This window comes from Melanaphis sacchari, unplaced genomic scaffold (assembly GCF_002803265.2).
Source record: "Melanaphis sacchari strain LSU unplaced genomic scaffold, SCAv2.0 Contig23_pilon_pilon, whole genome shotgun sequence".
NCBI classification, from domain to species: Eukaryota; Metazoa; Arthropoda; class Insecta; order Hemiptera; family Aphididae; genus Melanaphis; species Melanaphis sacchari.
The window spans coordinates 1,068,029-1,082,104 of record NW_020271114.1 but is presented as its reverse complement, the minus strand read 5'-3'; the positions used below and the strand labels follow the sequence as shown (position 1 = coordinate 1,082,104).

The 14,076-nt window shown below is 25.9% G+C and overlaps 1 protein-coding gene across 1 annotated transcript; it reads left to right on the top strand.

Moving 5' to 3' along the window:
- The first annotated feature begins 33 nt into the window (after window positions 1-33).
- LOC112594826 (ankyrin repeat domain-containing protein 13D) lies at window positions 34-6,513 on the top strand. Its single transcript, XM_025339843.1, has 12 exons — window positions 34-881; window positions 3,327-3,462; window positions 3,541-3,711; window positions 3,777-3,920; window positions 4,638-4,821; window positions 4,888-5,086; window positions 5,150-5,266; window positions 5,319-5,469; window positions 5,530-5,691; window positions 5,761-5,861; window positions 5,921-6,006; window positions 6,257-6,513. The coding sequence occupies exons 1-12, from the start codon at window positions 723-725 to the stop codon at window positions 6,474-6,476; spliced, it is 1,830 nt and encodes a 609-aa protein (XP_025195628.1). The 5' UTR covers window positions 34-722; the 3' UTR covers window positions 6,477-6,513.
- Window positions 6,514-14,076: the final 7,563 nt, after the last annotated feature.

Sequence of the window (14,076 nt, the reverse complement as noted above, 5' to 3'; positions counted from 1 at the left end):
AGTACATACTATTATAATTGTGTTATGACGTTAATAATTATGTATGCTTATTGTTTGCGTACTTATTGTAATATAGTTTGACGGTTATATAGTACATACCGCTGCAGTATTGCGGCGTCGCGCGGATGACTGTAAATAATAATAATAATAATAATAATAATAATACATATTATGTTAATATTGTGTAGTAAATAGTAAAATTTGTCAAGATCACTGTGATTGCACTTTCTTGATTGCCTGTGAGGTCAAAACCCTATTCGACGAATCGACAGTTAAGCTCATCGTTCATACCTCTATTATCAGTTTTGAACAGTTTGAACTTTTTACCATAGGTACCCATATTGTAGTAGCCAATTGTAGGTGGCCGTAGTTCATCAATTCGTTCCTACGAAAGTCAATTTTTTAAACAAATTAATATCATTATTGTTATATTTAATTAGACGACGACATTATATTTTATTTACTATTAGACCCTCAGTGTATGCGCGCGCGCGCGCCTGATTTCGGTTTGTGTCCTTGTATGAGTGTGCGTACATTATACCTGTCTATACTCTATAGTCTAATATAGTCTATGTGCGGTGGTTGGTGAGTGGTCATCAACATATTGTCGTCGCCTCGATGTACACGTCATTTTAATTATTAATTACTTCCGACATTTTGTCCGGGGAGTATAATATTGAGTTACCATTGTGCAATTGTCCGTGTGCTGGACTTTTGCAGGTATGTCCTCCGACATACAACCAGAGCTGGGCTCCAGCCAGCGATGGGAAGCACGCGCCCGGGTCGATTTCCCATTGCATTATCTGATATGGTTGCGTGAACATAAACTACTGGAGGAGAAGTTGAATGTGATCGGTTCCAATCAACTTCCCACCAGCCAGGTAAGTTCTATCAGCATTGTTAAAGTACCTGTCCGTAAAACTTCTAAAAATTAGTCTTTAAATTTATTTAAATAGTATTATTTTTACCTTGTATATAACCACATATCTTAAATACCTTACGAGTTATGGTACATTTTATTTATTATTTCAATCACAGTTGACTGAGAAAAAACCTCACCAGAGAGAACGATCATTTAAATAGACATTGATTAATTCCAGTTATATTTCTCATCGAGTTTCCCTATTTGTTTTAATAAATATAGTTGTTTATTTAAAAGTTTTTATAATAACTTTGCTACATCAGAAGAATTTAAAATCTTAATATCATTAATTTTAATGAATTATTTAATTAATTAGTTTTTTTTTTTTTAAATAAGAATTCTTACATTTTTATTTGATACATTTTCAAAAATCACTTATATATCTATTACCTAAATTATAAATTATGATAACTTACCTAAGTGTTTCATATTTTATATACAATTTCATCAAGACAAAAATTATAACTAGGTTTAAATGTTAGTTGTGGTACTTACTAAAATCTTTAATTTGAAATTTGCTCAGTTAAATATACATTATTTTTATCATACGTGTTTGAAAAAAAGATTATTTGGTGTAACTATACTTTGTAGACATTGTACAACCAATAATTTTAATTTCATAATTATATAAATGAAGTACTATAGGCATTACAAATTTTGGTGTATTATTAGAGTTCTACTTTAAAGTTTTGAGACTCGAGGCCAATTTTTTGAAGGAGCCTTTAACTTAAATTATAAATTAATTTTTTTTGTTATATTGCTTTTTTATGTAGTTAATCTTTATCAGTTATTAAATCATATCATATCTAATTTATTTTCCTTATTTTTATATTTCTATGTTAATACATACTGTACTATTTAATTACTTTAAGCCTTTAGATATAATTTTTTAAATAAATTAATTTATATGTACAGAAACTTGTATTAATTTATTTGTTTAACTAAATACTATTATAAAATGTAAATATATTATTTTAAAAATGTTATAAAAAAACAGTAAGTTAATATTTATGTATACATACTAGTAAACAATATCTAATACAATTAAATTAATTAAATTATCACATAGAAATGGCTTCTTAAAAGCATAAATCAATATATATACTTGTATGTTGTTTAAAAAAAAAAAAAAAAATACAATACCTTTTACAAATAATCTTCTTAACTTTTGAGAATACTTGTCATTAAGTTTATTATGTTTGTCTTTCTCGCATTAACATATTGTCATATGGCTTAAGTTTGGACAATTCTTAAGCTATTTTTGTTTAAAAAAATTAGATTTTAGCCTTATTTGAATTGTTTCAATGTAAAATTATAGTTGGAAATATTACTTATGCACTACAGGAAAAAAAAACTTAAACCTTGTAACTGCCAACTTTATAATATATACAATATATATAGATGTCTAAAGTTACCCTAATTTGTCTTAACTTCAGATTTACTTTTATTTTATTTATTGTGGGGAAAATTTAGAAAAGTAAAGTGTAGGTCTAATACTAGATAGAATATTAAAAAAATGTATTTCTTATAATTAGCTGTAATTTATTTTATTTTAAATTTATCAATCCTAATTTAGAAGAGTATTATTCAAATACATAAAAAAAATTTATCAAAAAAATCAACAAAAAAAAAAAAAAAACATCAAAGTTACACTTCAGTCTTGACTTATACTTTATGATGGTAGTTAATTCATTAATTTCAAAATAATAATATGTTTTAGATACATTACTGTATGAGCTTATTGACATCTAATGAAAATCTTCTGCATGGACCACATTTATATTAGTATTATTATAGAAGTAGAAACCTAAAATGTAAAATAATTAAGTCTAAAATTATATTTTGAAAATTGGTAGTTATTCATAGATTACTCAAATATATGATACCTACATATAACATTATTTTCAACAAAAAATAATTTTACCTTCTAAAGTGTTTGTGTAAAAGATGATAATGTTTTGTTAGAATTTTTTTTTCTTATAATTAATAGGTAATAATTTACAATATTAATAAAATATTTGATACTTATTATCAGTGGTAGCTTAAACTGTTTTGTATTATTAATATTTACATGTAACAGTATGTTGCCCGGTAATACATGGTATTTCAGAGTATAGTCAATTTGTGTACCATACCTATATTTATTATGTTCAGCTATGGTGACAATCAATATACCAACAATATCCCATGTACTTTAAATTATTTTTAGTACCTATGTGCTTAAAAAAGTTGTTTTTATTGACATTCTATAGTTTGTTATGTATCATTTTACATAAACTTCTATTGTTTTAAATTAAATGTATTTGTAAATTTATTTAATTTACAACTGGTATGAATTTAATATAACTAAAAAAGTTGGCCACGTTATTATCTAAACGTTTATTGTTTATTTATTATTTTTTAGAATCAACTAGAAAAAATAGATCCTAGAGGTCATACACCTTTAATGTTAGCTATAACATTAGGTGACATTGAATCAACCAGATTATTAATAAATAGAGGAGCTAACGTCAATGTAAAGAATGATGAAGGATGGACTGGTAAAATAAATATATATTGTATCAATTGTATCAATTTTTGTTTGATAACATTTTAAACTATTTATATTATTTTTATAGCATTGCAAGAAGCAATTGCTACAGGTGATCCAGAAATGGTCAAGCTTGTAATGGAACACAGAGATTATCAGCGTCATTCAGATCGAGCTACTGATGTTTCAAAACTGTTAAAGCTACTCGAAGAATCACCTGATTTCTATGTAGAAATGAAATGGGAATTTATTAGTTGGGGTAAGATTCTTGATTTGAGTAATGTGTTATTTTGAATTAGATTAATAATATCTTTTCATTTTTAGTTCCATTAATATCAAGAATGTGTCCAAGTGATACTTATAAAATATTTAAACAGGGATCTAATGTACGAATCGATACCACATTATTGGGTTTTGACCAGGGTAATTGGGAACGTGGAAATTTGAGTTACATATTTTTGGGTCAAAGTAAGTGAAGTTGGTTAAATTTTATTTATGTGCATGGTTTATGTCTGTTATGTTATAATATTACAGCTGCAACGCTTTTCAAATCAAAACGAACGTTCATATTTCAACTTAATAAAGGTTAAATTTTTCAGGACAACAAAATATAACATAATATCTAGAATTAATTTTCATTGCCTAATATATAGTTTCCAAGCTACAACTATTTCAATTTTTGATATTAGTAAACGTATATTTGTTTGTAGGTTTGAGATAACATTATTACATCTTAAACTTTCCTAGCAATTTTTATTACACATTGAATTGAATTTTATACACTGCTTGAAATTAAATTATTTTTAACATGTAAAATTTATTAATATTTTTTGTGGTGAAATTTTATAATTTGTAAATTAGTAATAAACTAAAATGTAGTATTACAAATTTAATTTTCATTTTAATGATTTGTTGTTGATTATAAATTTGTGTTTACCTTTACCTAGTAAACAAATATATATACAAAATATTTAAATTTAAATTCTATAAAGCACTGGTATTTAAATAAAATTATAATATACTAAAAAAACTGTGTATTAAATTATTTATACTATTATATTATTATGATTGTATTATTGAAAGTTGACTTTGTATTCTATAAAACAGATTGTAATAAATTAGTTGTTTTATAAAATTATTAAAATTGTTCAAATTTAAAAAATAGTTATTATTTTGTTTTATTAGGTAAATCAGCTACATTTCTTGAAGTAGATCACGAAGCACACAGGGTATATGTAGAAGAAATTCAAATGATACCTTTGGATCAGGGTATTGAAGTAATGCGTCCATCAGATGATACAATAGCCAGCAGATTGTCTGCTCCCATTGTTAGTTTTGATATAGATACTAAAAAAATTAGTTTTGAAAGGTATTTTATAAATATTTTTTTTTAAATTTGGAAAAACATTACTATAATGTTTTATTTGTATTTTAGGAATAAAAGTGGTATTTGGGGATGGCGGCAAGATAAATCAGAAATAATTAATGATTATAATTGTAAAGTATTTAATGCAAGTAACGTGGAATTTGTCACTAAATCAAGAACAGAACATATGAATGAAATTGAAAAGGCAAAATTAAATAATGCAAAAAATCCTATCCAATCGATTTTAGGCTCAAGTGAAGAAACATGTGTAAGTTAAAATTAGTTTTAAGTTTTTAATTACATATTTAATATTAAAAACATTGCCTCTTAGCCAGTTAAATCGGAACTTGAAGTTACAATGGCTGAATATTTTGATGAATTGGTTGATATTAAAGGAAAATATATACGGAAGCCAATTGAGCAAACTACAAAAGTTACAAAGATCAAAGTAAGTTTATACATTATGTTCTGTATAAAATCATGAATTAAAAAAATTTCAGGCTAATTTGTGGCTTTGTGAAGATTACCCACTTAGTTTGAAAGAACAAATCATGCCAATTGTTGATTTAATGGCAATTACAAGTTCTCATTTTGCCAAACTAAAGGATTTTATTGAAATGCAACTCCCATCAGGATTTCCTGTTAAAATTGGTATTTAACCTGTTAAATATAAGTTAAATAATGAATACTTAAATAATTACTATTTTGTAGAAATACCGCTGTACCATATTTCTAATGCCCAAATTACATTTGGTAATTTATTTGGGACAGATAAAGCTGTAGAAGGTGTTCAAACATTAGACTCTAATGGAAAAATGTTTTGTGTAGTTGAAGATTCTGTATTTCTTCCACCCAGAAGTTATGTAGTTCTTGGTAAAATACAAATTTTCATACAAATTAAATAATGTATATTTGTATTAATTAAATTTCTATTTATTTAAGGTGCTGAACAAAGACGTCAAATTGGTATGGACAATGATGAAGAACTGCTTCAATTTGCTGTTCGACAAAGTCTTTTAGAAACTGGGGCTGAAGAAGATCAGGTAAGTTATTATCTTATTAATTTTATGCTCTTAGAAATACTAATATTTTTTTTGAAAAGGTTGATATTTGGGAAGCTTTACAAGTTCAGCGACCAAATACTCCTAATGACCTCTATTTTGATCCAGCTGATGAAGAATTACAAAGGTACAAATATATAAGAACGCTTTATCATACATATTTATGAATATAAATATATTTAAACAGGTTATCATTTAAAAAGAGAGGACAATAAAATGCTTAATTCCTCTAATTTGAACCTAAAAATAAATTTCCCTTAGACCAAGTTATTTAATAATTTTAAAGTTGGTTATTAATTTATTATCCAACTAACATGTTTAGTGTAAAATGATACCTTTGCTTGGCTTGTATGTATATTTAGTTAATTTCCTTGTAGAGCAATCCATGCAAGTTTGACCGAATGTACATTTGTGCCTGCGGTTTCACAATCTGATGCTCCAGACTTAGTTGATAATGCAACGGCTGATGATGCAGATGCTGATCTTAAAGCGGTGTTGAGGTTGTCTATTGAAGAAAAAAGGCAGGCTGAACTACAAGTAAGAATGGAAGAAGAAATGTTAGAAAAAATTTTACAATTATCTCTGACCGAAAAATAATGGGTTATTATTTATTATAACTTGTTATATTATTGTTTTACTTTCTGTGTCCCATTAAAAATGTACAAAACAATTAAAAATTAAATGAAGAAATTAACAATTATAAAAGAATTTAAATTTAAATTTATTTTTATATTTTGGAAATATTTTTGATTTAAATATGTGCTATGTAATTTGCCTAAAATGGGTAATAGTATGAATAGCAAATTTTCTATAGTGTTTTATATTCACCTTGCCGATTATCAGCTAATTTTATATTTTTACAGTTTATTGGTAATAAATTCTTTAGAGTAAATGCTTTTATGTGTAGAGTATATTTCCTATATAAAAATAATCTCAGGCGATGATTGATTATTGTCTGGTTTGGTCTGTTCACACTCCTCTATTAAATTGGTTTTGTGACTTTCATTATTATTTTTTATTTCTAATAATCGCCTGTCATAAAAAAATTGCTTTGCTATATTAATCTTTACAAAATGAAAGATGGACTCTCAAGAGCAGTACATTCAGTGGGATGTTAGCCCATTGCTGCTACTGTTCATGGAAACCCATTGCCTGAGATTACTATTATATGAGAGTTTATAATATATATATATTATATTAAATGTTTTTAATTTATTATTTTTGTCAAAAAATTAAATATAACATTGTTGAAATCCTTTGTAAAATATTTTACTTATGTTTCATACTTTAATTTATAGTAAAATATTTAATTAATATATGTAGTGCACTCTGTATTTTAATATTTTTAACAATAATTAATTATTTGTTTATAATGTACACCCAAATGTATTATTCACTTATTTTATTTTTTACCGTGTATTAATTTTACAACAAAATTGTTAAAACGATTAAACCTAAAATATCTATTAGTATAATATTATAGGCTTGCATATTAATATATTTATCCTAAGCTTTTAAGAAAAATATTTATAACATGTTTATATTTTTTATCATGTTTGATCTAAAATTTGTTTATGATTGAGTCATATTATATTATATAATATACATGTATATTCTTTTGTTAAACTGTTTTGTAATTCTATTTATTGTATACTCATTATCCACTATTCAATCCTATTTGTATTGAATTTTTTAAATGTATTCAATTATTTTAAAAATTATATTATGTTTATTTATAATTATTAAATATTAATTTAATCATTTTACATTTATAAAAAAAAAAAAAAAAAGAGGAATATTTAATGTAACTAGTCAGAAGTTAAAACACTATGATCTTTTGTGTTGTTAAATATATTAAATTATGTACCTAATATATATATATATATGTTTTTAATGTTGTCATTCATTACTGTTTATTATTGATACTTATGCTCAAATTGTTATCTTATGCATTATTGATAAGTATTAATTACTATTACTAAGTATAATAAAAGTACAATTAAGTAAAATAACTAAAAGACTGGATGTAAAAGAAGATGGTAAATCAGTCTTAAAAACAATCACTAATCATTATTAATCTGTTGTAAAATCTATGAAGTATGGTCTGATGATTTCTTTAATTTTAATTTTACTTATATATTGAAGTATTATAATTCATTCTCTTATTGAAAGGCTAAAATGTTTTTAAATTACAATATTGATAGGTATTACAGAGTTTTGGGTTTTTGAACTTCTTTACTAGGAATTATACAAACTAGCAAAGTTAGAATAATATACCAGGGTTATTTCCAAAACATATTTTAACGTGATAATCAAGATCACAATTAATTGTATATAATATGTAACTATATACATGTTACTGACATGTCATTTATGCTGCACTCTGTGATTTTTGCTTAGGTCAGAAGAACACAGGAACATTGAATATGAGTATATGCAAATCATTGAAATAGCTAGTCAGTCGAGTTAAGTTCGTGAGATAAAGACAATAGTCATTTCTGTATTTTTAAGTGATATTTTTAATTTGATTTACTATAGGTAAAATAACCTACCTTATAGATAAATCGTAATTTATTCAATCGCTTCAACTCATACTCCGCTACACCTGTGACCTTTAAATACTACCCCCAAGAACAGGATTACTCAGGTGATAGTGTATCGAAAGAATAATAGTACACATTTTGATATTTGAGTATAATATATTATTGAAATATAAAAAGCTTAAGACATTGAATATTCTTTTTATATATACTGATTATTTCACTTGTCTATTAAGTATTTACACTGTTCTACATCAGCATTGACTTAAAATTTATACCTTATAAATAATAATAATACATGACAAACATAATAGGTATTATATAATATTATAGTTATTATATTATTTTATGTAAAAATATAATTTAGTATGAATTTATGTGCTACAAGAAAAAAAATAGTATAAAAATATTAATTAAAAATATATACCTAAGTATACATTTAAAAATAATAAAACAAACTGATGTTGCATTGATTGCCAGATTATTATAGAATATAGTTAGATTGCAATTTATGTTTTGATACTTTCAGGTTTTTTGTACTTGTATGCAACTAATTCAATGAATGAAGTTGTTGACATCAATTTATTATTAAATTGATCCAAAGCAACTTGAATTTGATGTGTTCGTTTACTTGTTTGAGAAATAATTTTGTTAGGTATTTGTAAACTCGATAGTTTTATGGTACCTACGTATCAACTTGAAAATCAGTGAGAACTTAAATGAAGTTTAAAATTTACTCAAATATCGAAACTTGTACCTACCTACAATTATTCTTTCAATAGTACTTATCTTATAATTTAAGACCAGATTTTGCATAAAATGCATGTTGCTATTTTCAACATCATATACATGCAGTCAATGAGTGTCCACAAATCTGAAATTATAACTTGATTGATTAAATATCAACATTTTATAGTGCATATTTTTGCATATTATAACATAACTCCGTATAAATACTACAAATATACACTCAACGATTCAAAAAGGTGTTGAGCAAAAAAAAAAAAATAACAGATTATATTTACGTTTATATAATATTCATATTAAATATTTTACATCTTAAAGAATATTCGGACGCTAAAAATAGGTTTGGTTATTATTTTTCCAATTAACATACCTACTACATTCAATTTTTCGTACTTTTTTCCTATTTACATCAATATATTACCAATGTATATACTGTTTAATTTTAGTAAAATTTTTTTTTAAACTAAATTAACATTTAACAAATTATATTATTGTAATTTGTAGGTATTACATATCTGTTAGATTATACATCTTACTTTTTGTTTATGAAAATTTTTATAAAACTAATAACTAATTATCACTGCAAAATTAAAATCAAATATAAAATGTAATAAAAATTGAAATTTTATTTTGCATATTTTAAAATTTTAAATGCATACAAATCCAGTCTTTACTTATAATAATCGATTTTGATTTTAGTACATATTATATTTCTTACCACCAGGTCTCACGGTGGTGCAAATGACGTGCCCTTATTTTGATGCAAATTACAAACACTATTTTCGGCTACCTGTAATGGTGCAAATTACATATCTTTATTTATTGGTGAAAATTACGAATTCCCATTCACAAAATTGTAAAACCTCTAGCCTTGGAAAAGAGGTAAGAGAACAACATTATTATTATTTTTATTATCAAAAAGTTTAAAGAAGAGTAGGTAGGTATATTTATTGTTCAGGTAGTTAAATGCACCATAGCTATTGGGTTCCAATCACCTATTGTATTTAGGTAGGTACCTACACAATTATATTATTATTTTTATTTTATTCAGCTGTGAAAATTATTTTTCATTAATTAGGTAGGTACTTATTTTTGACAAATTCTGATCATCATGATTTGTGGTTGCTGGTTGAACAGCACGTTACAATGGTTTAAAAATAGAAGATGGATGGTCAAATAGGTACTGACTCTTGTTTTTATACAATCATAATTTAGCGTCAGACGTCAGTCAAGAGATACAGTTAAAATTACTGTTACATGTGTTACAACAGTTGACACTTTGACAGTGGTAAAACCTATGAACAACTATACATTAAATTGTAATTTGATCAAATAGATAATATTTGTTAGTACCTACCTACCTACTTAAATTTTATGTACTTTATTACTTTAATGAAATGTATTAAAAATAACTATGAAAAATAAAAAACAAAACTATTGAATGTAAAAATTCTATACAGTTGTTTCTTGCATAAATGTTTAATTGTTTAGCCTAATGTTTAAATTGCTTAAAACATAATGTATTGCCAACAAAATTAGTTACCTACTTATATGCGTGTTACCTAATTTATTAGTTATTACGTGTATGTATGTAAAATAATTTTTTGTACGGTAGATAAATATTTTTCCATACCAAATAAAAAAAATAGTTTGATTGGGATTAATTACTTTGTGTCGCACTTTTTTTTTTTTTTGGAACAATGGATATATTGTTATAATTCAGCCGTTTGTGTATAGGTAATAAATAATGTAAACTAGCACATATTAATACTAAAATACACACGGGAATGTATATAGTTAAGTAAACAGACATTGCCTGTAAGAAAAAACTGTTTACATGGATTATAAATTGATATTGGTATAATATGGGCACAAGTATATAGGTATTATATGTATACGTTATTATACTTATATCAGAAATCAGAAGTCAGTATCAGAAGCAAAAAGAAACTGTCAAAAACGCCATTTTATGTGTTTATTATATAGGTATCAGTGTATCACGCTGTATCAGTTAAATAACAATGTTACTGATGATGGATAAATGTCAGAGTTGTTTTGCTTACTGTCATTTGGTATTATGATAAAGTAGACAGATACCCAATACATTTTATTATTTTTACAATTTTATAGATTATATTATAAAACATCTAAAATAGGTAGATACTATAAAATATAAAAAATATAAAAAAAATATCAATAATCATAAATTATTTATGATGGTGAAATATGGGTCGAGGGTATAATAGAAGACGTCCAAAGTTTCAAACTTATGACATTTTTTAATGTCGTACTTACTTGATTAAAAAAAAATAAAAATAAAATAATAAGTTTTGTTTTGATAACGAAAAACTATGAAAATTAGCTGTACAAAATTATATAGTTACATGCATAAAATATTATTAATTTCCATCGTAAAGCAGATATAATATAATTTTTACCCAGAACACCTACAATGAGACTTATACAATCGAGGTAACGATTAAGGGTGTACTTGACACGTGTCTATATATTAATATTTTTAAAAAGTCTACATGTGTAAAATAATTAATAAGTGAATCATAATTCCTACACCATTATTATAATATAGTGTTATTCAATACATGTTAACCCTTACAAGAGCGCCGGTCTCACAAAGCGCGTGTGCAGTGTAGATATCCATAAAATATATCATACTCGGATTGGCTGGTACTAACACATCCAACAATCTATATTTATCGTTTTAATCTAGTGCGGCGAAATTAGAGGCTTTCCATTCCGGTTTACTATTACTCCAGTCCGTCAAATGGGTTGCATTATTCACACTACAGTACTTCGAATATAAGTTCCAGTTGAGGTATGACGTATGTTCTGCACGATCAAGTAGCGTATTACTATCTAACTACTTACCAACGGCAACGTAGGTATTGACTGTTGACTGATGAGTATAGTTATATAAAGTTATTAAAAAACATGACACGGTGCAGTGTAAATGTCTAATTTAATCCACTATAATTCCTACAGAATAGTTGAGTAGAAAAATATTTGAGTTGCAGACACGTATAGATTGGGATCTACAATTACCGAAAATCGTAAAAAGTTTGGTGCCTCTATTTTACTTACAGCTTTTTGTAAAAAACACTTTGTTAAAATTTACGAATATATTGTACACATTTTTTGAATTTTTTTTTTCAAAAACACCCTTTATTACTTAGCTGAAGCACTGCATGATGTTATGCATAATAAGACTTGGAATTTACGTTGTTACAGCTGTTGTCGTGTGAATATCCGACAAGTCTAAAAAGATCTGTCAATAAATGTATTGTAGTGTATTTTATTTTTATGTAATTTTCTCATTGTAAAATTATAAGTTAATTTTATTGTGATCGCGATTGAACGTTTTAAGCCTGTATGCTAATTATTTTTTATCATAAAACTCTTGAATAATATCAAATAATTACTTTACTCTCACCACTGTCTTGATCTACAAAGACAACAGTATCATTAAAATCTATAATTTTAAGTGATTCTGCGTCAATGCTAATTATTGAATTTCTGCAAATGCATTTAGCCTTTCCTCCTTTGTAGCTGAACACAAATAAGATCAGAAAAAGTCCTATAGCTTGAGTAATTTTAAATTGTTGTACTAAGAAATACATATGCATAGTTTTTTTCTAAATTTAAACATACACTCTATAAGTTCTTTACTATTTAGTCTTAATATACTAAAATTATACTTATACATAGAGATAAAAGATTTTACATTATTAATTATTAATTAATTTTGAAAAAATATTACATTCATCTGAATGTATTCAATTTCAATTTGAATTTTAAATATCATCAATAAAACATATTCACTACAAATATGGTTGATGTTACTTATTTGTTTGAAAAAATTATTTATAGGTATTTTACTGAGTAAAATCTCTTATTTTTTATTCTTATACTTTGCACGTTTTATACCCTGTGCATCACTATTATGATATTATTAGTCCATTAGATGTTAAAAAATTGTATTTATTTTTGTTCTGCTCAAATTTCTAACACAAAACAATGTATAAAACGTATTACTAGCACTAGAGTGTAAAACCTTTATTATAGTTTATAAAAAGTGGCGTTTTGACGCTTTTTCTGTGCCCACGACGCGTGACACAAATACAAAATTTAAGCGACAAGTGACGATTACAGACAACAGATTAGGACTTACTCAGGTCGCTCAATATTTATGACTGAGTGCATTATGCACCGTATAACCGTGGTCTGCGGTTACACACACGAAGTTGGTGCGCGACCGGTTATTTGGAAATATAACATCTAAAAAAAAAAAAAAACGTTGTCGATTGATGATTATCATTAATGACCGCTCGACAAAACTTGTCGATGCAGTGTAATACTGACCTTAATTTACTATTTCATGATTTAAATAATATTTGAATAAAAATAACATCGAGACAGAACGCGGTAATCGTAACTCGGTGTAAGTGAGTCCGTGGTCCAATCCCTTAATAACGTACGAGTTGTGGCTCGGGTATATGAGAGGTACGAATTACGGTAATACATTAATATATATATTAATATATTATATATTATACACTCACAATAAAATCAAATTAGAAGTGTAATAAAAACACGTAAATATATATTTAGTCACGAGGCTCTTATGACTTGAGCACGAGTATGATCGTTCAGCACAAGAAATCGATCAGAAATATGATAGTTTTAACGCGACTGTACGGACTTGAGACAACAAAAGTAGCGAAGTTGAGTCTGTGGATAAACTCGATAATAAGTGGTTTTGATTTTTCACAATATACAAATTCCATGACGAACTGTACTCAAATACTTATAATTTATAATATATTTTACAAACGATACAAACTTATACAAACAAAGATTGATTTTGGACCAAATACGCATTGACAATTTTCATT

What these genes read in the sequence shown, in the direction of transcription:
- LOC112594826 (XM_025339843.1), top strand. Translation starts at nt 723, where the DNA reads ATGTCCTCCGACATACAACCAGAGCTGGGCTCCAGCCAGCGATGGGAA. An exon ending in CAAAAGTTACAAAGATCAAA is followed by an intron (nt 5,267 to 5,318) that starts GTAAGTTTATAC and finishes AAAAAATTTCAG; the next exon opens with GCTAATTTGTGGCTTTGTGA. An exon ending in AGGATTTCCTGTTAAAATTG is followed by an intron (nt 5,470 to 5,529) that starts GTATTTAACCTG and finishes ACTATTTTGTAG; the next exon opens with AAATACCGCTGTACCATATT.